We start from the raw sequence: 25,248 nt of genomic DNA, 5'->3' as shown, positions 1-25,248 counted from the left end.
CATATGGAGGTTCCCAGGCTGGGGTGGAATCCAAACTACAGCTGCTGGCTTACACCAGAGCCACAGCAACACAGGATCCGAGCTGCGTCTGCAACCTACACCACAGCTCACGGCAACGCTGGATCCTTAACCCACTGAGCAAGGTCAGGGATTGAACCCACAACCTCATGGTTCCTAGTCGGATTCGTTAACCACTGAACGACGGGAATTCCCTCATCATGCACTTCTGCTGTAGACTAGAGTGCACAGTTGTCTCAAGGAGAAGCACATGTGTGGTTGTTTGAATTGCAAAGGGAGCTAGCTGTTTTTTTTTTTCATGGAACTCCACTTTTACTTGAAAGAATGACGTGTGTCACAATGACCCTAACAGCTTCCCAGTACTTACAGCTTTTCTGATGAATCAGTGGTAATATTAATGAATGTGAGTTTGAGGGGGTTATATAATGAAATGTGTGAAGATTTGGAAGGTATGCATAGCTCAATGAACTAATATAGTCCAAATGGCCAGTATATGATGTCACAAAGCATGCATAAATTTAAAAAAAAAATCTACCTGCAAATAGATAGACCTATGATTTTAGTGCAACATAGTACAAATTCACTGATGTGGTTTCGAATTCCACATGGCAGTTAATCTTTAAGAAACTACCACTTGTCTATAGCCACCAGATCCAACAACATATACATCATACACCACAACCAAGTGGGATTCATCCCAGGTTCACAAGAATGGTTCAACATATGCAAATCAATCAATGTCATACACCACATTAACAAAAAGAAAAGTCAAAAACCACATGATCATCTAGATAGATGCAGAAAAAGCACTTGACAAAGAACAATATCCATTCATGATAAAAACTCTTACCAAAGTGGGTATAGAGGGAATATACCTTAACATAAGAAAAGCCATTTGTGACAAACCCACAGCAAATATAATATTCAGTGGAGAAAAGCCGAGCCTTCCCACTAAAATCTGGAACAAGACAAGGATGCCCATTCTCACCACTTTTATTGAACATAGTATTGGAAGTCCTAGCCATAGCAATCAGACAAACAAAAGAAGTAAAAGGTATCCAAATTGTAAGAGAAGAGGCAGAATTGTCACTGTATGCATATGACATGATACTATATAGAGAAAAACCGTAAGGACTCAACCCAAAAACTACTTGAACTGATCAACTAATTCAGCACAGTAGCAGGATATAAGATTAACATTCAGAAATCAGTTGCATTTCTGTATACTAACAATGAAATATTAGAAAAGGAATACAAAAATACAGTACCTTTTAAAATTGCACCACAAAAAATTAAATACCCCTAGAAATAAACCTGACCAAGAAAGTGAAAGACTTATATGCTGAGGAAATTAAAGAGGATTCAAAGGAAATTAAATTCAAGGAAATTAAAGGGGATTCGAAGAAATGGAAAGATATTTCATGCTCCTGGGTTGGAAAAGTTAATATTATAAAAATGGCCAGGAGTTCCCCTTGTGGTGCAGTGGAAACAAAGCCAACTAGGAGCCATGAGGTTGTGGGTTCAATCCCTGGCCTTGCTCAGTGGGTTAAAGATCTGGCATTGCCATGAGCTGAGGTGTAGGTCGCAAACGTGGCTCGGATCTGGCTTTGCTGTGGCTGTGGCATAGGCCGGCAACAACAGCTCTGATTGGACCCCTGGCCTGAGAACCTCCATGTGCCGTAGGTGCAGCCCTAAAAAACAAACAAAACAAAACAAAACAAAAAGATCATACTACCCAAAGCAATCTACAAATTCAGTGCAATCCCTATCAAATTACCCATGACATTTTTCACAGAACTAGAACAAGCAATCCAGAAATTTATTTTGAACCACAAAAGATCCAGAATTGCCAAAGCAATCCTGAGGAACAAAAAACAAGCAGGAGGCATAACTCTCCCAGACTTCAGGCAATGTTATAAAGCCGCAGACTGACACACCAATGGAACAGAATAGAGAACCCAGAAATAAACCCAGACTCCTATGGTCAAGTAAACTTTGACAAAGGAGGCAAGAATATAAAATGGGAAGAAGACAGTCTTTTCAGTAAGTGGTGCTGAGAAGACTGGACAGCCACGTGTAAATCAATGAAATTGGAACACACCCTCACTCCATGCATACAAATAAACTCAAAATGGCTTAAAAGATTTAAACATAAGACGAGACACCATCAAACTCCTAGAAGATTGCGTAGGCAAAACATCCTCTGACATCAACCTTACAAATGTTTTCTCAGGTCAGTCTCCCAAAGCAACAGAAATAAAAGCAAAAATAAGCCAGTGAAAGCTAATCAAACTGACAAGCTTTTGCACAGCAAAGGAAACCATAAAAAAAAAAAAAAAGACGACTTACAGAATGGGAGAAAATAGTTTCAAATGATGCAACTGACAAGGGCGTAATCTCTAAAATATGCAAACAACTTACACAATTCAACAGCAAAAAAACCAACAAGCCAATGGAAAAATGGGCAAAAGACCTGAATAGACATTTCTCCAAAGAAGATATACAGATGGCCAACAAGCACATGAAGAAATGCTCAACATCACTGATTATTAGAGAAATGCAAATCAAAACTACTATGAGGTACCACTTCACAGCAGTCAGAGTGGCCCTCATTAACAAGTCCACAAATACCAAATGCTAGAGATGGTGTGGAGAAAAAGGAGGCCTCCTATACTGTCAGTGGGAATGTAAACTGGTAAAACCACTATGGAAAACAGTATGGAGGTACCTTAGAAAACTAAATATAGAACTACCATATGACCCAGCAATCCCACTCTTAGGCATATATCTGGACAAAACTTTCCTTGAAAAAGACACATGCCCCCATATGTTCATTGCAGCACTATTCACCATAGCCAAGACATGGAAACAATCTAAATATCCATTGACAGATGAATGGATTAAGAGGACGTGGTATATATGCACAATGGAATACTACTCAGCCATACAGAGAACAAAATTTGCAGCAACATGGATGAAACTAGAGACTCTCATACTAAGAGAAGTAAGTCAGAGAAAGGCAAATACCATAGGATATCCCTTATATCTGGAATCTGATAATGGCACAAATGAACCTTTCCAAGGAAAGGAAACTCATGGACTTGGAGAACAGACTTGTGGTTGCCAGGGGAGAGAGAGAGGGACTGGGATGGACTGGAATTTGGGGTTAATAGATGCAAACTATTGCCTTTCAAACGGATAAGCAATGAGATCCTGCCATATAGCACTGGGAACTATGTCTAGTCACTTATGATGGAACATGATAATGTAAGAAAAAGAATGTATATATGTATGTGTGACTGGATCATCTTGCTGTACAGTGGAAAACTGACAGAACACTATAAACCAGCTATGATGGAAAAAATAAAAATCATTTAAAAGAAAAGAAAAACTACCACTTGTCCTGTACTGGTGTAGCATCAAAGGAGGATACCTACTGCCTTCTAAAAAAGCTGTTAGGAGTCCCTGTTGTGGCTCAGCGGTAATGAACCAGACTAGGATCCATGAACGCAGGTTCGATCCCTGGCCTGGCTTAGTGGGTTAAGGGTCCAGCACTGCCATGAGCTGTGGTGTAGGTCGCAGATGCGGCTCAGCTATGGCTGTGGCGTAGGTCAGCGGCTACAGCTCTGATTGGAGCCCTAGCCTGGGAACTTCCATATGCCACAGGTGTGGCCCTAAAAAGATAAAAATAAATAAAAATTAAAAGGCTGTTAAAAATATTCCTCCATTTTCCAGCTACCTGTCTGTGCGAAGCTTAATTTTCTCCCTATACTTGATAAATTAGATATCACAGTAGATTAGATGCAGAAGCAGATAGGAGAATCCAATTGTCTTCTATTAAGCTACGCTGTAAAGAAATATGCAAAACTGTTGACAGTGCTACTCTTGTAACTTTTTTGTTTTTGAAATTTTACTCCTTTTTCATAAATACATTATGTATGTTAAGCTGTCATGAATTATTTTTAATGAATTAATAAATATACTTAAATTTATTTCAGTTTTTGTTTCTAATAAGTTAGAAGCAAAAGCTTTTGGGGGTCCTCAATAATTTTTAAGGGTTGTATAAAGGTCCTGAGACCAAAAAGTTTGGGAACCATTGTCCTGTAACATCTATTTCTTTTTTTTCTTTTTTTTTTTTTCTTTTTCTTTTTAGGGCCACACCTGCAGCATATGAAAGTTCCCAGGCTAGGGGTCGAATTGGAGTTGCAGCTGCCGGCCTACACCACAGCCACAGCAACACCAGATCCGAGCCAAGTCTGACCTACACTGCATCTCACGTCAATGCGAGATCCTTAACCCACTGAGTACGGCCAGGGGTCAAACCCACATCCTCATGGATACTAGTCAGATTCATTACCAGTGAGCCAAAATGGGACCCCCTATTTCTTAAGATAGTGATTCACAAAATAAATGCTTAAAGAATGTGTCTCAGCAGCACTGTGAAGAGAAGGGACATGAAGTGAGTCTGGTTCAGGTGGGGAGTGGGGACCCCCAAAGCTGCTCTTATCCGCATATTTTTTCTTTTTTTTTTTTTGATTTACAAAGTTTTGTTTCAAGTGTACAGCGAAGAGATTTAGTTATATGTATATGTATGTTTGTGTGTGTATATATATATATACATATGTATTGTTTTTCAGATTCTTTTCCATTATAGGTTCTTACAAGATATTTAGTAAAGTTCCTTGTGCTATCCAGTATGTCCTTGTTTATTTTATATATAGTAGTGTGTGTATGTTAATCTCAAACTCCTAATTTATCCCCTTACCCTGCTATCCCCTTTGGTAACCGTAAGTTTGTTTTCTATGTTTGTGGATCTGTTTTTGTTTTGTAATTAAACTCATTTGTATCATTTTTTTTTAGATTCCACGAATAAGTGATTTCATGTATTTGTTTTTCTCTACTTCTCTGTGTGATTTAATATGATAATGACTTAATACGATAACCTCTGGGTCCATCCATGTTGCTGCAAATGGCATTATTTCTTTTTTTTTTTTTTTTTTTTGTCTTTTTAGGTGCTTCACCCAGGCATATGGAGGTTCCCAGGCTAGGGATCTAATTGGAGCTACAGCTGCCAGCCTACACCACAGCCACAGCAACACCAGATCTGAGCCGTATCTGCAACCTATGCCACAATTCATGGCAACACTGGATCTTTAACCCACTGAGCAAGGCCAGGGATCGAACCCACAGCCTCATGGTTCCTAGTTGGATTCATTTCTACTGTGCCACGATGGGCACTCCAATTTTATTCTTTTTATGGCTGAATAGTATTGCTGTGTGTGTGTGTGTGTGTGTGTGTGTGTGTGTGTGTATCACATCTTTCTCCATTCACCTGTTGATGGACATTTAGGTCCCACATCTCTTATGCTCTGGATGTTTCCTAACTCTACCTTCCCATCAAAATATAAGTCTCAAGTCCCTAAAGAACATACTGCCTGATACAATAAACTAATTAAGTTATCAAATCCATTTATTGAGTACACCCTAGATAAACCAGGCATTGTGCTGGAAATTAGGATACAGTGATTAGTAAGACAAGGACCCTGGCCTTCTGGTGATTACAGTCTAGTAAAGGATATGGCTAGACAGAAAAATAACTCTAACAGTGAGATAAGAAAGTAACAGGTGAGGAGTTCCCTGTTGGATCCTTGGGTTTAAGGATCCAGTGTTGTCACTGCTGTGGCTTGGGTTTTATCCCTGGTGGGGAAATTCCACATCCTGTGTGCGTGGCCAAAGGAAAGTAACAGTTGTTATTTACATTTAAATACATTTAAAGAAAACCTTTAATGCCTTGATACAAAAGACTGGGTCCACTGGGGGTTTTCACCAGTGGTTGAGCAAGTGTGGGTCAGGGGCTCCTCTTTGGAGTCCCCGAAACCACTCGACTGTGGGAATTCACTAACGCCTATCTTATCTTCTTTCAGGCCAATGAACTTCCGGCAGAACTAACCAAAAATGAACGTATATTGCGTCTCCTCCGAAGTAAAGAAGGACACAGGAAGAGCTAACTTAGTTCCATATTTGACCGAAAGATAGAAACCTTAATCCTATTGTCCAAAAAGACATTGCTTTTCAAATAGTGTTGGAAATTCCTATAAGAAAGAAAATGCCCAGAATGCCCAACCTGGGTCCCTGACCAAGAAGAGCTGTGTTCTGTGCCTTGAGCTAAGAGCAGAGCAGCTCAGGGGATCCCTTCCCCTCATGAAGTGGGCTTCTCACACTGCCTATAGCCCCCCTCCAATGGGGCCTGGCACATTCATGGATTCCAAGAAACCCATTTTAAACATCATCAACTTGAGTCTTTCACTTAAACTCTTGAGATAAAGCCTCTAGGAAGTTTTAAGCAAGGAAACAGAAACCTTTGTTCCTTTAAAAAGACTGAAAGTCTGACCTTCAGGAAATTGATGCACTTTTGCTTTTGTGTTAAATGTAGGTGTGCTCAAAGATATAGCACCATCATGATTTATCCATCATGATTTATGTAAATATGTATGTCATTCCAATGTAAAATTTTTCCTTCTACCCAAGGGTCCCGGCCATTGATTATGGGTCAATAATGTGTAACGTTACGTTACTAAAAAAAGCCACTTCTGACCTTCTACCATATGCTTTTCAAAGATGGACTGTTAAACTATAAAAAAAAACCAATTGTTCATGTGTGAATTGGTCCTCATCTTATCCTAACATGGAAACATCATTTTTACCTGGAGTCGATGTTGTAAGTATGGTAGGATACAGGTGGCAAATGTGAAAATTCAGAAAATTACAAACCATGAGAATTGTGGTCTTGTCTCTTTGAACTGTTCTTTTGGGTCTCTTGTTGGGAGTCTGTTTCATGTGCCATCACTAAGTAGACTTAATATGCTGTGGAATCTTGAACTTCCAACACCACATGGCTTGATACAGTGACTTTGGGGTCCTTGGATGAAATGAGATATATGCAAGTACAATATGTTGCTATTACCTTTGCAGGAGTATAAGTAATAAAAGACTGTTACTAATATTTAATAAGTGTTCATCTATGCATGTTCTTGAGCTGATTGATTCCAAGAAAGAAACCTGGGTTTTATTTAATTATTCCTTTGGAGGGGGGTCAGAATTTACATTCAATATACTTTACAATCAGTGGTGTCTAAATGCCTCAGTCAGTGCCTCATTGCACACACAAAAGTTAAATCTTCTTTCTGTAATCTACTGTGATAAACACTGATAGTATTTCTGTTATTTACACACATATTTAGTTTTCTTGTTCATGTTCTGCTGTGGTTTCCATCCATTGTTCTATGTGAAAACATGTTAAGATGGAGGGAATATTCCCCCCCCCCCCAAAAAAAATATATATATATATTTTTTTTTAACCAACTAGTAGTGGTACTTAAGACATTAAATCAGTAAATGATGAATTATAATTTTGAAATTAGAAGATATTCTCTTAAAGTTTGTTCTAATCAGTAAAACAATCAATCAACCAAAGTCACCTTATTTTAATCAATATCACAAGCAAAGCCACTAATGAGCAACCCACAGAGCCACCTGAGAGGCCTACAATGTGACCAGCCAGGCAACCAGCCTGCAGTCTAATTTGGGGATACAAATTAGAAAGCTCTCTCTATATTGCTAAAACACCTGGATATAAATATTTTAGTAGTTAAAAAGCAGTGCCAGTTTCCTCATTGGCTTTCTTTATTCAGCAAAGTTGTACAAATACACATCTTCTTTCACAGGAATTTCATAAAGCTGTGTTCATTTTGAAGAGGTAAACAATGTGACCCAAAACGCTTTATTTTTTCCCCAACCAAAAAATGGTTGCTCATCACTGATACAAATCAAAAGAGGGTAATGGATCCTGATAACAAAGTTCCAAAAGACAACATGGGATGAGATCACAAACTTAATGTTTTTCCTGGAAGCCTGTTGGCCTATTTGTTAGATCCTTTTAAGTGGATAATGTTCTTGATCAATAGTAGGGACATAAAAATGAATTCATTAGCTTTAACGATATTTAATGGAAGCTTTAACTGTAGGTAAGAGATTTCTCTAGATTAGAAGGATCACATGTGATCTAGAAAGGATTAGGATGAGATTATAATGTTATCCATAACAGGGAAGATGATTAATCAACCACCAAAGACTGAAAAAAAATTCTGTTATTTAAACTGCATTTATTTTGCACACAGGTAGATAATTCTTATTTTATGCTACTCTAAGCCACAATTCAATGAGCTCTGCATCTTAAGATTTAGAAGTAATCCCTATGCAAATCATTTGCTTAATTGAACCTCAAAGTTTTTCATTACATCCAACTGTTTGATGACAAATTCCATGTTATAATTCAAAATAAAGTTAATATACTACCCAGTTCGCCTTAGCTGCTTTTTCCTGTTTGTACCAGAAGTTATTTTTGTGTGATTTTTTAAGAGCATTGAATTTAGCTCTGTTGATCAATATATTGATACTTCAAATCCTAAATAGGGTTTTTAAGCTTTATGAACCTATAATTTCATTATTTCTACTGTGAAGAACTTTTGTAATAATCCCAAAAGTTTCGTTTATTCAAACAAACATTCCTGGGATACAATATTTACAATATTCCCTTGTGGCACAGCAGGTTAAGGATCTGGCATTGCCACACCTGTGGCATGGGTTCAGTCCCTGGCTGGGGAACTTCCACATGCCATGGGTGTGGCCCCCCAAAAATTCCTGGGATAGTCAAGAAAGGTACTGAAAATAGAAACTTTTAATTAAATATCTTGGTGATTTGATAATTGTAGACATTGTGTAAGGATTCTCTCCATCTAATTAATTACTGTATCCACCACCTCACTGATCGTGTGTGTGTGAACATCTTAATTTCTATGACACTCCTGGCTCTTTGGTCCTTTGCAGTGGGCTTTAATTCTGAAATAACTAATGATTTTTTAGGAAACAAGTATCTGCAACAGTAACATTTGTAATCTGGAGAAATTTGTGCCTTTCTGGGGTCCTCCGCTGCTCCATCCACCCTCTGCAACCACAAAAAAAGCTGTCTCATCATCACCTCCCCCGCACTGGGACACCTCGTTGGAGGAAAAGAGCACCCACCAAACACCAGGCTATCTGATGGAGATGCCTGCATCTTGGGGTGGGCCTGCACTGTGGATTATAAGGGTGAGAAACTAAGGTCCTGATTTCATAATAAAATAGTTTATTATGCTAGAACTGTCTGAGCCTCACAGGTAGTGACCAGGTGGAGTCCACAGATTATTAATACTAACAATAGAAGAGCATCTAACATTTGTTAAAGAATCGTAATGTGCTAAGCACTTTACGTAGATAATCTCATACAGTTTTTATGTATTTTATTTTTTCCTTTTTTTTATTTTTATTTTTATTTTTTTTGGTCTTTTTTTTTTTTTTTTTTTTTTTTTTTTTTTTTGCTATTTCTTGGGCCGCTCCCGCGGCATATGGAGATTCTCAGGCTAGGGGTCAAATCGGAGCTCCAGCCACCAGCCTACGCCAGAGCCACAGCAACGCAGGATCCGAGACGCGTCTGCAACCTACACCACAGCTCACGGCAAGCCGGATCGTTAACCCACTGAGCAAGGGCAGGCACCAAACCCGCAACCTCATGGTTCCTAGTCGGATTCGTTAACCACTGCGCCACAACGGGAACTCCCTATTTTTTCCTTTTTTTTAATGGCTGCACCTGCAGCATACAGAAGTTCTTGGGCTAGGGGTGGAATTGGAGCAACAGGCCTACACCACAGCCACAGCAACACCAGATCCAAGCTGCATCTCCAACCCACCGTGTAGCTTGTGGCAATGCCAGATCCTTAACCCACTGAGCAAAAACCGTGTTGGGTTCTTAACCTGCTCAGCCACAATGGAAACTCCCATATGCATTTTCTCATTTACCCCTGATAACAATCCTATGGAACAGGCACCATTATCAACCTCATCTTGCGGCTGAGGAGGCTTTGAGAGTGTTTAAAAAAAAAAAAAAATAAGGGCAAGAACGTGCCCCAAATTGAGTCACCTATCCTCCCAGGACAGCAAACCAAGATTTAATTTCAATGCCAGCACTTTAATTCCAAAGTTCCCAGTAGTGTGAACTTTAACCAGTCAATCTGGAATTACCAGATTAGTTCCTGTGAGGTAAATTGCATGATAGATCCCCACCTTTCCCTTAAAGGAAGGTGACCTTGCCTGAAATAACCTTTTTTCTTTTGTTTCAGATTTTCTTGACCCACCACCTTTCTACCTTTGGAAACCTTCCCTTTCGTACAGTTCCTTTTTTTTTTTTTTTTTTTTTTTTTATCTTTTTAGGGCCCAACCAGGGGCATAAGGAGGTTCCCTCCCAGACTAGGGGTCGAATCAGAGCTGCAGTTGCCAGCCTACACCACAGCCACAGCAACACCAGATCTGAGCCGCATCTTCAGCCTACACCACAGCTCACAGCAACACGGGATCCTTAATGCTGGATGCTTAATCCCTAACAAGCCTGGGGATCAAACCCAAATCCCCATGGATACTTTTCGAGTTTTTAATTCACGGAGCCACAACAGGAACTCCTAACCTTCTAATTTTTAATAAGGGAAATGCTGTTATTGTTCCCATTTCTTGCAGTTGGACTTTTAAGAATAACCTTAGAAATAGAGTCTTCCCTTTCTAAGCTCTGGACTTCCTGTTTTAGGAAAGATTAGACCCCCAAGCCACCCCAGATGAAGGCGATAGGTTCCTAGGAGGATGGACGCAGATCTCCGACCCCGCCTCTGATTGTGGCTCTTCACCTTGGAGACCTGCTTCGGACACCGGTCCGGCTGACACAAGGTCTGCACCTGGAATGTGGATGCTCAAATTGGGCAGCAAGAAACAACAGCCTGCGGAAAACAACTGCCTGCATAGATTAAACACCTGCAAGGATTAACTGCCCTCTATCATGGAACTCGACCCCCACCACCCCTCTTGACCTTCACCCCTCCCTCTTCATTGTTCCTGCCACAAGTTCTGGCCAGGAACTCCAGCCATGGATTCCTACCACAGATACTTTATAAGCCTAGCAACCTCCTCACAGCTGCGGCTGGTGCCATCTCGAGCTCAGTCCGTCCCCCTCTGATGCTGTGATAAATCCCTCTTGCTTGACCACCATGGCCTTGCACCTTCCTTCCTCTACAGACCTAACAGAAGGAACACGTGTTATGTATCTGAATCCTCCAGATTAGGGAATGCCAATGCAAAACCCCAAAGGCCAAGTTTCAAGTTATCCCCATACTAACTGCATCCTATATAAGTGGAAGATATACTGTGACCCATGACTGGATTAATCACCAATTCAGAATACCCTGAGTATGGTGAATAATACTTTACCAAAAGTCTGACCAACAGTACCCCTTTCCTGAACCCTCATAAACCACTGACACTAAAGTCATGAGTTGTAGCTGTGAGCTCTTTTAAGTGAGGTCACAGTGCAGACCCAAGCCAGGGTGTGGAGGGGTACAATGGACTGAATTGTGTCCCCCTGCCCCCAAATTCATATGTTGAAGCCCTAACCTCCAAAGTACCCTTTCTTTTTTACTTTTATTTTTATTGCTTTTTAGGGCTGCACTTGCGGCATATGGAGGTTCCCAGGCTAAGGGTCCAATCAGAGCTACAGTTGCCGGCCTACTCCACAGCCGCAGCAACACAGGATCTGAGCCTCATCTGCAACCTACAGCACAGCTCATGGCAACACCAGATCCTTAACCCACTGAGCAAGGCAGGGATGGAACCCCCATCCTCATGGATACTGGTGGGATTCTTACCACTGAGCCACACCGGGAACTCCCAGAGTACCTATTTTAGAGCCAGAGCTTTTAGGAGGTAATTAAGGTTGAACAAGACCTTAAGGGTGAGGCCTTAATCAGACAGGACTGGTGACTATACCAAGAGGAAAAGGCGGATCTCTCTCCCTCCACACACTCGCACAAAAAAAAACCATGTGAGCAAAGTGAGAAGGCAGCGGTCTGCAAGCCAGGAAATGGGGCCTCTCCAGAAACCCAGCTGACTTGGATGGAGTTCCTCCTGTGGCGCAACAGGATCCAAGGCTTCCCTGTAGCACTATGACTCAGGTTCAACCCCCCTCCTGGCACAGTGGGTTAAAGGATCCGGCCTTGCCACAGCTGCAGCATGGGTTGCAACTGTGACTCGGATCTGATGCCTGAACTGTGGGATATAAATTCCTGTCATTTAAGCAACCCAGTTTGTGGTATTTGTTATGGCAGCCTGAGCTAACATAAGAGGAGGAAAGTGGAGTTTCCGTTGTGTCGCAGTGGTTAACGAATCCGACAAGGAACCATGAGGTTGCGGGTTTGATCCCTGGCCTTGCTCAGTGGGGTAAGGATCCAGCATTCCTGTGGCTGTGGTGTAGGCCGGCGGCAACAGCTCTGATTAGACCCCTAGCCTGGGAACCTCCATGTGCCAAGGGAGAGGCCCTAGAAAAGGCAAAAAAAAAAAAAAAAAAAAAAAGAGGGAGAAAGTAGGGGGAGAAAAGGAAGCAAAGTAAAGAAGTGCTGGGGCCACCAGAAAGGACCTCACTTAGCACAAGATGAAGTCGGCTGCATCCCAGTGCCCCAGAGGCTCAGCTTGATCTTCATTTCCTGTTACAGAATCTCAGCCTTCAAGTTAGTATCTAGGTAAGCTTGTTATCAGTGCCGTGGTTAGACAGTCTTTTTTCTTTGCCCACTTGAATCACTGCCTAATTGAACTGTTGCAAGTCAGCAGCAGAAAAACAAACAAAAACTTCCATATTAGAAGAAATCAAAGTTATTTTGTTGTAATAAAATTTTATGAACATGAATATACTGCTCAAATCACATCGCTAGTCTAGAAGATGAGATGCAATAGATGCTTAGCCAGTGAGGTAACCCAGGAGAACAAAGGCTAAAGAACATGTTTTATGAACGAAGGTGTGATCATCTGTGTTGAACACCACTAAGAGAGCAAGTGAGGTGAAAACAAAGAATTGTCATTGGTTTGGCAACATAATAACAAGTGACAACTTTATGAAGAGCAGCTATCCATCTGATGGCTGAGGCTCTGGGGGAAGGTGGGGAGATGGATCCTTACAGCAAAACCATTCCAGATGAATCATTATCTTCATGAAATCATTGAAGCTCTAAAGGAAAACAATTTTTTAAACCCTTTAAACTAGTAAATGAGTAAAAGCATCTGCAATGCATATGCTAAACCAACAGGTTAATTTTCTTTTTCTTTCTTTTTTTGGCTTTTAAGGTCTGCACCTGCGGCCTATGGACGTTCCAGGCTAGAGATTAAATTGGAGCTGAAGCTGCTGGGCTATACCACTGCCACAGCAACACTGGATCCCAGATATTCATCTGTGACCTACACCACAGCTCACGGCAATTCGGTCCCTTAACCCACTGAGGCCAGGGATCAAACCCACGTCCTCATGGATACTAGTCACGTTTGTAATCTGCTGAACCACAACAGGAACTCTCAGGTTAATTTTCTTAATAAATAGCTTAAATAAATCAATATGAAAAAAACTGATAGAAAATGAACACAGAAAGAAATAAAATCACTTATAGATGGATGAAAAATTCTGGCTCTCATAATTAATGAAACACAAATTAAAGCATCATAGTATTTTTTAAAATAAGAAATAAAATAATTAAAATCACAGATGTCATTCTTCACCTATCAGAATGGCAAAGATAAGTGTTGGCAAGGAGATAGAATCAGGTATTTCCAAGTGCTGTTAGCAAAGATATAAACTGCAGTCTCTTTGGAGGGCAATTTGGTAATAATCAAAACTAAAGTAAATACTCCCTTTGATTCAGCAGTATACAATTTTTGAAACAGCTCCATCTGTAGATGTTAGTAAAGATTTAGGTGCAGGAATGTCCATTACATTGTTTCCGGTAACAAAAGTAACAAACCAAACATCCAACAGGAGACTGATTAAATAAAATATTCAATGGATTGAAAACTATTAACAGATTATTTCTAGCCTTCTCCTTCCATTTGCTAGGTTAAAAAAAAAATTGTTTTGGGTCCATGTTCTCATCTCTCTCCTTAAGGAAAATGTTCAATAGCTTTTAGAATTTTCTCATGCAGTATCTGGAAGAAAGCAGAGGGCACAGAAAGATGCAAAGCTTTGTGGAATCCAGACCAGCTCAGGCATTGAGGAAGTATAAGAAAATGAAAGGTGAATGTATGTAATGTTACTGGAGATAGACAACCCCTTCACATGTAGAAATGCATTTGAGGCTGGAGTTATTTTGAAATACTTTTTGGTTGAGGAACTCTACTTCACTAACTTGGGCACTGCTCTGAGACTAAGCCTACATTGCTGGCTTCAGAGATGTCATATAGGAGTTCCCATCGTGGTGCAGTGGAAACGAATCCCACTAGGAACCATGAGGTTGCAGGTTCGATCCCTGGCCTCACTCAGTGGGTTAAGTTTCTGGCGTTGCCTTGAGAGGTGGTGTAGGTCACAGACTCAGGTCAGATCCCACTTGGCTGTGGCTGTGGTGTAGGCTGGCAGCTGTAGCTCAGATTTGACCCCTAGCCTGGAAACCTCCACATGCCACTATTTCGGCCCTAAAAAGCAAAAAACAAAGAAAGAAAGAAATGTCAATTACTCACAATGGAATCCCATAAAGCTAGTAAAGATAGGGAGGTGGAAAAGCATATTGCTAAATGTAAAAAAGCAAGCTGCAAACCGTATACCACCATATGTTCCCTCTTGTTTAAAAAGCCCATAAATTATATTCACATACGTGTTTTCAAATGCATAGAAGTTTTCTGGAGGCTGTTTCTGCAAATTTATAAAGATGCATCATCTCATAATTTCATAGACCCTTTCGTTTTTTGTCCTTTATTTTTATGCAATCATTGCTGAATGGTGTTTACAGTGAAAGTGGAATAGAGCATTACTTTAAAAGTCTCTTAGAATCTGAACAACATGTCAGATGAAATACAAATGCACAATGTAAAAACAAGTTTTATTTGGGGAACTCACTGAGGACCATAGTCCAAGAGGCAGCCTCTGAGAGATATGAGGAAATCTTCTGAAGAAATGATGGAAGAGCCAGGGTGTATATGAAATTTTTTCAATAGGTAAAAATATGTTGTCAGGCATAAAAAGATTACCACTAATCACAAAGAACAGACATCTCAAGTTAATGATTGCATTACTTTTCTAAGTTTGGGAAGATGAAAGAATCTGGAGTCTTTGGAAATTTTCCTTAGATATGCATCTTAACTACCTAGTGGCCAGTATATCTTATGCACAGAAAGCTTTGTCTTTTTTTCCATCCTGAATTCCCCTCAGGGTTCGTACAGTAGCAACTGCAGTGGCTAATGGCTTAATCCTTGTAGAAGTAGATTATGAGCAACTTTTTTTCCTTTACACACCTTAAAACAATTTTCAGAGAGGGAGAAAATGCACCACTATGATTATCCATAATGGAGGATCATAAATGATATTTTCTTGTAAATTGTAAACTTTTGTGTATTTTTCAAAGTTTCTATTACTATTCAAAGTAATTTGTAAGCATGGATTACTTTATCAACAACAAAAAATCTTTTAAATATATGATCATTTATTTTTCAAATATATGCTAGGCTTTTGGGTACTGTTGAAGCTGTACAAAAAACAGAAGCAGAAAAAAAATATGTCTAAAAAATCTTTTTGTTATTATTTTGGAGAATAGTGGACATAATTTGTCCAGTATCAAAATTTCTGCCCATCCCAGAAATATCTCATACGGTGCTTTGAAGTTTCCTTCACTCAGGAGGGCTGGTTAAACCACAAAGAACTGGCTTCACTTCCTAGAGTTTCTGATTCAGAGCATCCAGGGTGGAGCCCATAACTTGAATTTCTAACAGATCCCCAGGTGGTGCTGCTGCCAATGGTTCAGTAATAGCATTTTTTTTTGGCAGCCCCTGGGGCCAGGAATGGAAACCATGCCACAGAAGGGACCCTAGCCCATGCAGTGACAATGCCGGATCCTTAACCTGCTGAGTCACAAGGGAACTCCTCAGTAACAATATTTTCAATACCTCTGCAGGAAGCCTGATACTTGATCATCAGGGCGAGCACTAAGAGCCTGAGAGCAAGCAGTGCATGAGGCTAGGAGGTCATCATGGAAGATCTAGGGCTGATGGTCCAGAGGAGATTCCTATAGTTTCAGTACCCAGCCAGTTACGTGGACTTTTCAGAGCAGGCAGAGGCGGTCGGGAGGCAAGTCAGTGACTGAATCAGCCACTTTGTAGAGTAGGAATGAGAACATCAGCTGCATCGTGGTCCTAACTCAATTGGACTTGATCATTGCTACAGATGGATAGTCAACCTTTTCATTGTAAATTGGCTTCTACTGTGGGAAGAAGAAATTCTTTCCTCCATTTCCTTAACTACAAAATCGAAATGAATTATGCTTTTGAGTGCTCTTAATAATTGAAACCTGAGGAGAAATGTTACCAGAAATGAATATAATAATAATAGGTATTAAAACCAAAAAAGATTATCTCAACCAAGTGTAAGACTCAAAACCCAAGATGCTTCTTTTTTTTTACTTTCGTGATAGTTCACCTAGAACCTAAAGGACTCTAGTCCCACCCACCAGGGGTGATTTGGGGGTGGAGGGGGCTCTTGTTCCGGCCGCCGGTTCTCTGTCACGCTCGGTTCCCCCAGCAGATGGTGCAGTTCTAGCGCTTTTACAAAATGGGCTGAGCAGATAGAAAACAGAGATTGGGTAGCTCAGAGGCATCGCCCACTGCCACGCTCCGCCCATCGAACTGTCAGATCACAACACTGTCAGGCCACTACGTGGCACCGCCCCCAGCTTTGCTAGAAGTGTCCAGACACGGGTTTCCTTTTGGGTGACTGGGTTTGGAAGAAAAGCTTGCTCCGGGTGCTAACTGGGGACGAAGTAAACACATATTCCTCTGAGAAGTGGGGTCTCCATTGAGAAAACGGTCCCCAAGCATTCCCATTTACTAAAACCTTCTCGTCCACAGTCTCCAATCCAGGAAAGACAAAAAGGGGAGAAATGAGTTGAAGCATCAAACCCACACATCGATGGGACAACTCAGAAATATCCTTTTCAGGCCGGATTCCAAAGGTTCAGCGGCTCAAGTCGGGGCGTCCCCAACCCCTTGACGTGCCCCCAGGCGCAGCAGGGCGGAGAAGCGCAGAGCCGGCCCTTGGGAGGGTGCCGTGGCCTCACGAGGTCGGGTCCCGCTTAGCCCCGCCCCTGTCCCGCCCAAGACGAGTCCAGGGCGTCCCGGCAGTGGCTCCACCCAGAAGTGGGAGGGGCAGACGACGCCTTCCTTCCTGACCTGCGCGCGCAGCCAGCCGGCTCTGGTGTCTGTTCCCTCCCTCAGCCGGCGCGGCAGCCTGAGACGTCTCGGGACGCTGAACCGGACTGCCAGCTGAACCTCGGACGTCCGCCGCCCGGCGTCGCGGCAGCATGAGCGCGCGCGGCCCGGCCTTCGGCCTCCTCCTGCTGCTGCTCTGCCCTGTGCAGGTGAGCGGATGTCCGCGACCTGGGCGGGCTCTGGGGGATGTAGTGGGGCCGCGAATCGGGGAGGGTGGCGGGCTGTGCTGCGGCTTAGACGCCTCCGGTCCCAGCGGGGACCAGCCGCTGGGCGGCTGAAGAAGTTGGTCTAGCGGTGGAGCTCCTGGAGATGCCCCCCGCCCACCTCTCCCGTGCCTTCTGTCCACGCACATTTCCCTGTGGTCTGCAAGAGGATGGCTACTGAAAGCTGCCTGTTTGACCTGTCTTGAACCCATTCCACCTGTGGTCACCTAATTTATGGGTTTAGGATGTGGAATCAGAGGGAAGGAGGAAAGTGGGTAGAGAGGGTAGGGTTCTTATTTAGTCTGCTTTTTTCCTCCTCTTAATTCTGCCACATGCACACGAATTCTTTATAAATTTATTTAGAAGATCTGACCACTTTATGTTTCTTTTTCTCCTTCCCTAAAGCTGAGGGTGGGAGAGGAGGTAAAGGAAACTATCCACTTAGGCACCAAATTGGAGCAGACCTAAGTACTTTATGTATGTCAGTGTGATCTTCTAAAGAGCGCAAGTGACTTCTTATCCGCTCCCTTTACGTCTTGAGAAACAGGCTCACAGGTGTAGTGGCCATTGAATTTCGTCTTGTCACATTACTAGCTCTGGAGAGAATGGGGCCTGGAGCTCCGAGTCCTGACTCCCTGGGTCGGCTTTCCTTTGGTTTAATAGCCTTGGGCCTCAGCCCTCGCTGCTGTTTGTGTCTAGAGTGTTCTCTTTTAAAACTGTGGAAGTCAGGGGGAATGTCTAAGGATGTAGTGCTGATTAAACCAGATCCAGATGAAGGAATGAGCCTCTGGAATCCCCTGCCCTGGTGCCCACTCATGGGTGTGTCAGTGATGAGGGGTTAGTGAGTCATAGGGGAAAGCAAACGAAGGGGTTTCCTGTACTAGAAAAACCTCTCCTTGGACTTCTGCATCCTTCTCAGAAGGAGACAGGTGGTGCTGACCCAGGAGAGGCCTCCTGGCTGTGCCTGCGGTGGGGGGCTCACCCTTCTGGTGCCTGGATGTGATGGGAGGCGGAGGAAAGCAAGTTTCAGGCAGGTGGTTTGGAATGGGGTCAGCTGGTAGACCACCTGCTGGCTCTTGGGCTTTGCACACTTTATTCTTTCAAGTCTAATGTTTTCCGAAGATAAATAATACCTCACATGACTAGTAATGTGATATGTGGAGAGACCTCATCACTGTAGTAAAAACTCAGGAAATAGTAGCAGTTAGTTGCTTTGAAAATAGAGTGATTCAGTTTCCCTTGAGTTTTAGGTCAGGGTCTAATAGGCAGGCTTTGCATTGCTAAGTAGCTTTTATCTCGGAAATCCTTTTACCTCAAGGTAGTGGCCAAGGCTGATGGCCAGTGAGGGCCTCTTCTCCTAGGACTTTTGAGACAGGTCAGAAGTTGATCATAAGTTTCTTGCAAAACTCCTTGAGAGGGTTTGTAAATATGAACTGGAAATGCTTTTGTTATTTTAGGATTAACTCCCTCTTGTCTACACAGGCTTTCAGTACACCCAAACAGAGAGCAGGGCTGGTGGTAGGACTCCCTGCTTTTAGAATTCTCACTGATGACAGCAGCTCGTCTGGGTTCAGTGTGAGCTCTAATAAAGTTCTGTCGCAGAATTCCAGACTAACTGTCCTCCATAAGGTCTGAAATATGTTTTGGGGGGATTTTTGCCCTCCTTAATTTTTTTTTTTTTTTTTGGCTTTTTAGGGCCGAATTCTCGGCATATGGAGGTTCCCAGGCTAAGGGTCCAATCACAGCTGCAGCTGCCGGCCTACACCACAGCCACAGCAATACAGGATCGGAACCACAACCGCAACCTACACCACAGCTCACAGCAACGCTGGATCCCCAACCCACTGAGTGAGGCCAGGGATTGAGCCTGAAACCTCATGGATCCTAGTCCGGTTCGTGAACCGCTGAGCCACAGCAGGAACTCCTGCTCTGCTTAATTTTTAATTTTTATAGATGATGAAATAACATTGCTACACTGCATGATTTTCAGACCTCATGCTTATCCAAATAATATGTGCAGTTTTGAGAAATAGTACATGTCTCTCTTGACTATAATTTTCTTGAACCTGGACCCTAATGAGGCCTGGGTAGGTATTAAGCTGTCAAAACTACTTTTCCTGGAGTTCCCGTTGTGGCTCAGTGGTTAACAAATCCGACTAAGTACCATGAGGTTGCGGGTTTGATCCCTGGCCTTGCTCAGTGGGTTAAGGATCCGGCGTTGCCGTGGGCTGTGGTGTAGATTGCAGATCCCTCATTGCTGTGGCTCTGGCATAGGCCGGTGGCTATAGCTCTGATTAGACTCCTAGCCTGAGAACCTCCATATGCCGTGGGTGCAGCCCTAAAATAGACAAAAAACAAAACAAACAAACAAAAAAAACTACTTTTCCTGAGGAGGTTGGGAATGGATTGATCTTTGGGCCTGAGAATATTGAGGAATAACCCTCTGAAATTGGAGCAAATGTGGATAATCTTTTCCAGTCTCTCCTATCCCTTGATTGATGCTGTGATCAATTATCTTACTAATGTAAGTAATCAAGGGAAATGGCTTTTTGTTTGGTTTTGTTTTGCTTTGTTTATTACCAGCAAGTGCGCAGAAAGAAAACGACTTGCTGAATAGGTCTTTGTATTCCTTCAGTGTTTGTCCTGTTACCCAGAACAAAGATTCCTCTTTTCCTGTGTAACCCGTGCCCTCCCAGCACTCCTCCGAAAAGGGATGCTTTTCAGGGTGTTTTACAGATGACACATTACCTGTGTGGAAGCTGGAGTGAGCCAGCTCTCATCTTCTCAGGTGCCCCGTCTGCTTTTTCACCCACAGCTCTGTGAAGGGCACCTGCTCTCCAGCCACATAAACTACTTGCTGTTCAAACCCTGCCTGTCTTCCAAGGCCCAGTTCAAAAGCATCATCATCTGTGATGTTGTCATCCTGCCCCCTCAACTAGAATGCCTGCCCTCTGAAGTTCTAAATTTTTGTTTAAACTGCTACAGCAGTAGCATTTACTGCCTGGCAAAAGACTTTTGAGTTTTTTAACTCTGGAGAGTTCTTGACTCTTCCTCTTATGCAAGACTGTCTCCTCGTCTGTAAGATGGGCTTAACAACTCTGCCTACATCTCAAGGTGTTTGTGGAAGACAGGGAAATATTGTTCGAATTGAACTCCCAGACGACAGGCTTCTTGAGGGCAAGAATCCTATTTTACCAGCTCCAACACAGCCTGGCCCTTTTACCCATCTCAACCGGCCAATCACTGGGGCTTCATGGATTTGGAGGAGGGGGAGAGGGATTCAGAGGCTAGCAGAGATGAGAATTGGATGCGCATTTGGTGTCTGGGCGATTGAAAAGATCAACTGTGCCCCAACAGGCTTCCTTTTGCTTGGACTGTGCCTGTTACTTTCAGTCTTTAGACTACTTGCATTGGCAAGAAAACTTTAAAAAACAAAACAAAACAAAACAAAAACAACCAAAGAACAAAAACCCCCAGCTCTCTCTGATGCAAGTGTACTGTTGGGGGATTTGAAAGGGAATCTTTAGAATTAGGCCACAGAGGAGTTCAAATTACCATCATTCACTAATTTCATAAATATGAAGGAGTGCAGTGAGGGATACAAAAGTAGATCAAAAAGAATCACCACCTATGCAGAAAGTAGTTTGTCTAGAGACTGTAAAGTGCTGTGTAAATGTCTGTAGCTGCTATCCCTGCCTTATAGCTGATGGGAGTAAATGTGGATGTGTAGAAAATTACAATGCAAAGAAAAATGTGCTCTAACAAAAGGACAGAATGTTATGAGGAGTCTATTTTTGAGTTGAGCTTTGGAGAGTTGAATTAATGCTTGCCAGGCAGACAAAGGAAAACTGGAGAAAACAGGGAAAGTTACCCAGTGGTTTGTAAAAACTACGCTTGAAAAGGGTCAATTTTATAGTATGTTAATGATTTCAAAAAAAATTTTTTTTTTTTTTTGGTCATTTTGCTATTTCTTGGGCCGCTCCCGCGGCATATGGAGATCCCAGGCTAGGGGTCCAATCGGAGCTGTAGCCACTGGCCTACATCAGGGCCACAGCAACGCGGGATCCGAGCCGCGTCTGCAACCTACACCACAGCTCACGGCAACGCCAGATTGTTAACCCACTGAGCAAGGGCAGGGATCGAACCCGCAACCTCATGGTTCCCAGTTGGATTCGTTAACCACTGCGCCACGACGGGAACTCCTCAAAAATATTTTTAAATGGCACTCTAGATTACAAGAGACTAAAGTAAAAAGAACTACCTGATTTTTAAAATTTTTTTATTATTTTAAAATTATTTTTATTTTTTTCCATCGTAGCTGGTTTATAGTGTTCTATCCATTTTCCATGGTACAGCAAGGTGACCCAGTCACACATACATATATACATTCTTTGATTTTTTTAAATTCTCCATTGCAGCAGTGCATCTAGTGTTGTTTTAACCCACAGGATCCCTTTAAGATAGGTGTGATGCTGTGTTTCCTGTTTTACAGATGTAGATGTTAAGGCTCAAGTTTGTCGCAAGGTCACATAGCTAGTAAACAGCAGACAGGGGCCTTGAGGCTTCTGACTTCGTTGCTCCACTTTGCTCACATTTAAAATATTGCTACCAGATTATTTGTACTTAGCAAGCTCAATTGAATGGGTATTCGGCAGATGTTCCACTTGGCCAGTGACACATCTGGTTCAAGGTCTGTTCCTGGCTCCAGTGTGGCTTCTCCAAAAGCCAGTGATCGGTCAGGGGTAGATTTAGCCTGCTGGCCCAACCCCTGGTTCATCTATCCCGTTGTGTGAACATTCCATAGGCAGACACCTGCAGACAGGTTCCCCCCTCCACATTCATGGTTTTGTTTCACTCTTGTAGCTTTTGGATTATTTTTCAAACTCATAGAACTTGTAGTATGACCTTGGGTGAGTCACTTAAACTACGGGCTGGAGAGGAGGTTATCTATAAAGCAACGACCGGCTGAGCCTGTATAGCTCTAAAAAATGTATCTCAAAGACCCATCTAAAGGTGTGCCCAGTGCTCACACAAATTACCCTTCATTATGTGGGTGTGTTTATTCAAGGTTGGCTATAAAACCGAGTTCCAGAGAGTTCATCAATAAAAGTCAGACCAGGCCAGCCTCCACCCCAAAGGTCCTCTCCTGTTTGTTTGGTCTGCCTACCTGACTCCAGAGGACACAGGAGGGAGCTTAATCCCTGGACGGGATTCTTGGAGCCACCCCGTCCACCCCTCTGGGTTACTCGACCTGGGCAAGCCAGCCCCTCTGTTCCACCCCTTACCTGAACCAGGTGTGTGTGTCTAGGTTCTGACATGAGTCTTACTCATCTAGGATGCACAGCACAGAGGTGAGGGACCAGGCCCTGCCCTCCACCTCCGTGGGAGGACTAGGTACAGACCTGGAGTTGAGGACAGTCATGGGTCCTGAGGAAGTGAGTCAGGACTTGACAGCTGGCCGGAGATGTATCTAGAGAATTTAACAGTGGGCCTTATTCCTACAAGTGAACAAGTCTGGGTAGAAGGGCACCTGCGTAGGATGAGAGTAGATGGGCCAGCCCTTCCCTGGCGCATTGTCACCGTCTGGGTATACACCTAAGTACAGACTGAGCTGGAGTTTTAAACAGTGCAGCAGCTGGGAGGTGGGCTTGGGGGGTAGGAGTGAGAATACTTAACTTCATGTTCAAGTCTTAGTTCTCATTGCTGGTTTTGTCACTTACAAGCCATATGACCTCGAAGAATCCTCTCCTAGCTCTGCTTTCTTTAGGTAAAATTCTGGGATGCTCCTCCCTAGGGTGTCTGAGAAATCACCAAGGCAGCAAGGTGGAGAGCACTTAACTTTGCGCCTGGCCCTGGGCTGATGTTCATTAAGCATATGAATATGAGTTAGTTAATATTCAGCAGGATTTGCTAAAAGCAGCCTGGAGTATAGGATTCTGCTGCTGGTGTTCAGAGCTTCTCCCTGTAATAAGATGTGCTTTCATGGAGCTCCCTCTGAGAGGCTGTTTAGCAGCTGCTAGAGTTGCTGACATAGAGCAAAAGGGACTTTTTTCCAAACTTTCCAAACTTTTGCTGTTATTATTATTGAAAGACACTTTCTGATCCAGTCTTATACCCAGCAATTTAGCTTGGAGCATGTTGTGAAATACCCATATGGCCCAACCTCTAAGAGCAGAGATGGTCTAGCCTTCTAACTACAAAATTCTGGGATAAAGCCAGAGCAACTTCTTACATAATACAGTCAGGCTCCTTCAACTCATGGTGCATTTTGATAGTTTCTGAATCAGTGAACTGATGAGATTCCATAGAGAATTTCAAAGGAAGTGAACACCTGGAATCTGCCCTTTAAAGGGTTTTATGGTCTTACAGGGGAGTCGAGACAAAAGCAAGAAAATACTCTTGCAGCCTCTTCCCACATACATAACTTTGCTGTCCTCGTAAATAGAAATTCCTCTTGATCCTAGAGCAGGAGCCAGCAAATTATGACCTGGCCATGGTTGGTGAATAAATTGGGGAGACACCCCCATGCCCATCTTTTACCTATTGTCTGTGGTGGCTTTTGAGCTGCAGTAGACAAGGTTGAGTATGTACCACAGACCCCTTAGGCCCACAAGTCTAATATTTATGTTTAATATGGGCCCTCTAAGGGAAAGTTTATCCACCCTGTCCTAGTGGATCCACGTGAGAGCTTGTGGAGTACAAGTGACGGAAAGCTTGCTTGGAGCTCTGGGTGCAGGACACCTGCTGACTCAGCAGGGAGGGTGGCTGCCTGGGACTGACCCACCTCTGCCCCAGGGCACCTCACCTGATGGGGAGCATTGGGACTAGATCCAGATGAAAAGAGTCAGGGTTAAATTTAGTGGAGACAGTGAGTCTTGAGAGAGGCTTGCAAGAACGAGAGGCTGTTCCTTGGCATTCTCTTGTGGCCTAGAGGGTTGAGGATCCAGCATGGCCTCTGCTGTGGCTCAGGTTCAACCTGGGGACTATCACATATCACAGGCACAGCCAAAAAAAAAAAAAAAGAAGAAGAAAGGAGCTCATTCCAAGATGGGTTGTATGAAAACAAGGGACCGCAGATAAGGGTTGGAGTCTAGCCTTGGGGCTCCTGATAAGTATAGTTAAGGGCAGTTCAAATAGAGCCAAAAGCCAAGTAGTAGAGGGGCTTTTTTTGTGTGTGTGGAAAAAGCCATTTAAAAGTTACTGCACTTGTGTGTGTTTGTGTGCATACATCTCTGTGGATTTGCCTGTGGGGAGGCATTGAAAGTCTGGAAAACCTGGATTAATAAATTGTTGTGGGTTAAATGTGGAATGGGATAGGGGACGGCGAGGTGAGGGGGAGCATCCAGTGTTCTCGTGTACACCACTCTGAGGTTTGAATATTTGTGGTGGGTGAGTATTGTTTCTGAAGTTAAAGAAAATAAAATCTACAGTTGTTTATTTTCAATGTTTTGGGAATTGGTCAAATGTTTAAATGCTTAAATTGGATAGTTCCTGTGGTCATGAATAGCTCTGTAAGACCGGTCAGTGCCCAGGAGATGAATTGTGAAGAATTCTATTTCTTGGAATTCCCATGGTGGCTCTGCAGAAATGAATCTGACTAGTATCCATGAGGACACAGGTTCAATCCCTGGCCTTGCTCATTGGGTTAAGGATTTGGTGTTGCCAC

The 25,248-nt window shown here is 42.8% G+C and overlaps 2 protein-coding genes across 3 annotated transcripts in view; both read left to right on the top strand.

The window, feature by feature from the left end:
* Window positions 1–8,376, top strand: part of ANKRD29 (ankyrin repeat domain 29) — a 57,619-nt gene extending 49,243 nt beyond the window's left edge. For both annotated transcript variants that reach the window (XM_021096184.2, XM_021096183.2), the window contains one exon: window positions 5,943–8,376. In XM_021096184.2, the coding sequence (XP_020951843.2) occupies window positions 5,943–6,026 (84 nt within the window). In that variant the 3' untranslated portion in view covers window positions 6,027–8,376. The remainder of the gene's footprint in view (window positions 1–5,942) is intronic.
* A 9,007-nt stretch (window positions 8,377–17,383) lies between these two features.
* The window catches only part of NPC1 (NPC intracellular cholesterol transporter 1), a 47,733-nt gene continuing 39,868 nt past the window's right edge, over window positions 17,384–25,248 (top strand). Inside the window, 1 exon segment of the mRNA NM_214322.1 lies at window positions 17,384–17,528. Coding sequence (NP_999487.1) covers window positions 17,472–17,528 — 57 coding nt within the window. The 5' untranslated portion in view covers window positions 17,384–17,471.

Source organism: Sus scrofa, chromosome 6, assembly GCF_054392235.1.
Source record: "Sus scrofa isolate SSC_HxYL_T2T_F1_AM1 chromosome 6, Sscrofa_HxYL_maternal_Yorkshire_Landrace_v2.0, whole genome shotgun sequence".
Classification (NCBI taxonomy): Eukaryota; Metazoa; Chordata; class Mammalia; order Artiodactyla; family Suidae; genus Sus; species Sus scrofa.
This window is presented reverse-complemented; position numbering and strand designations above follow the sequence as displayed.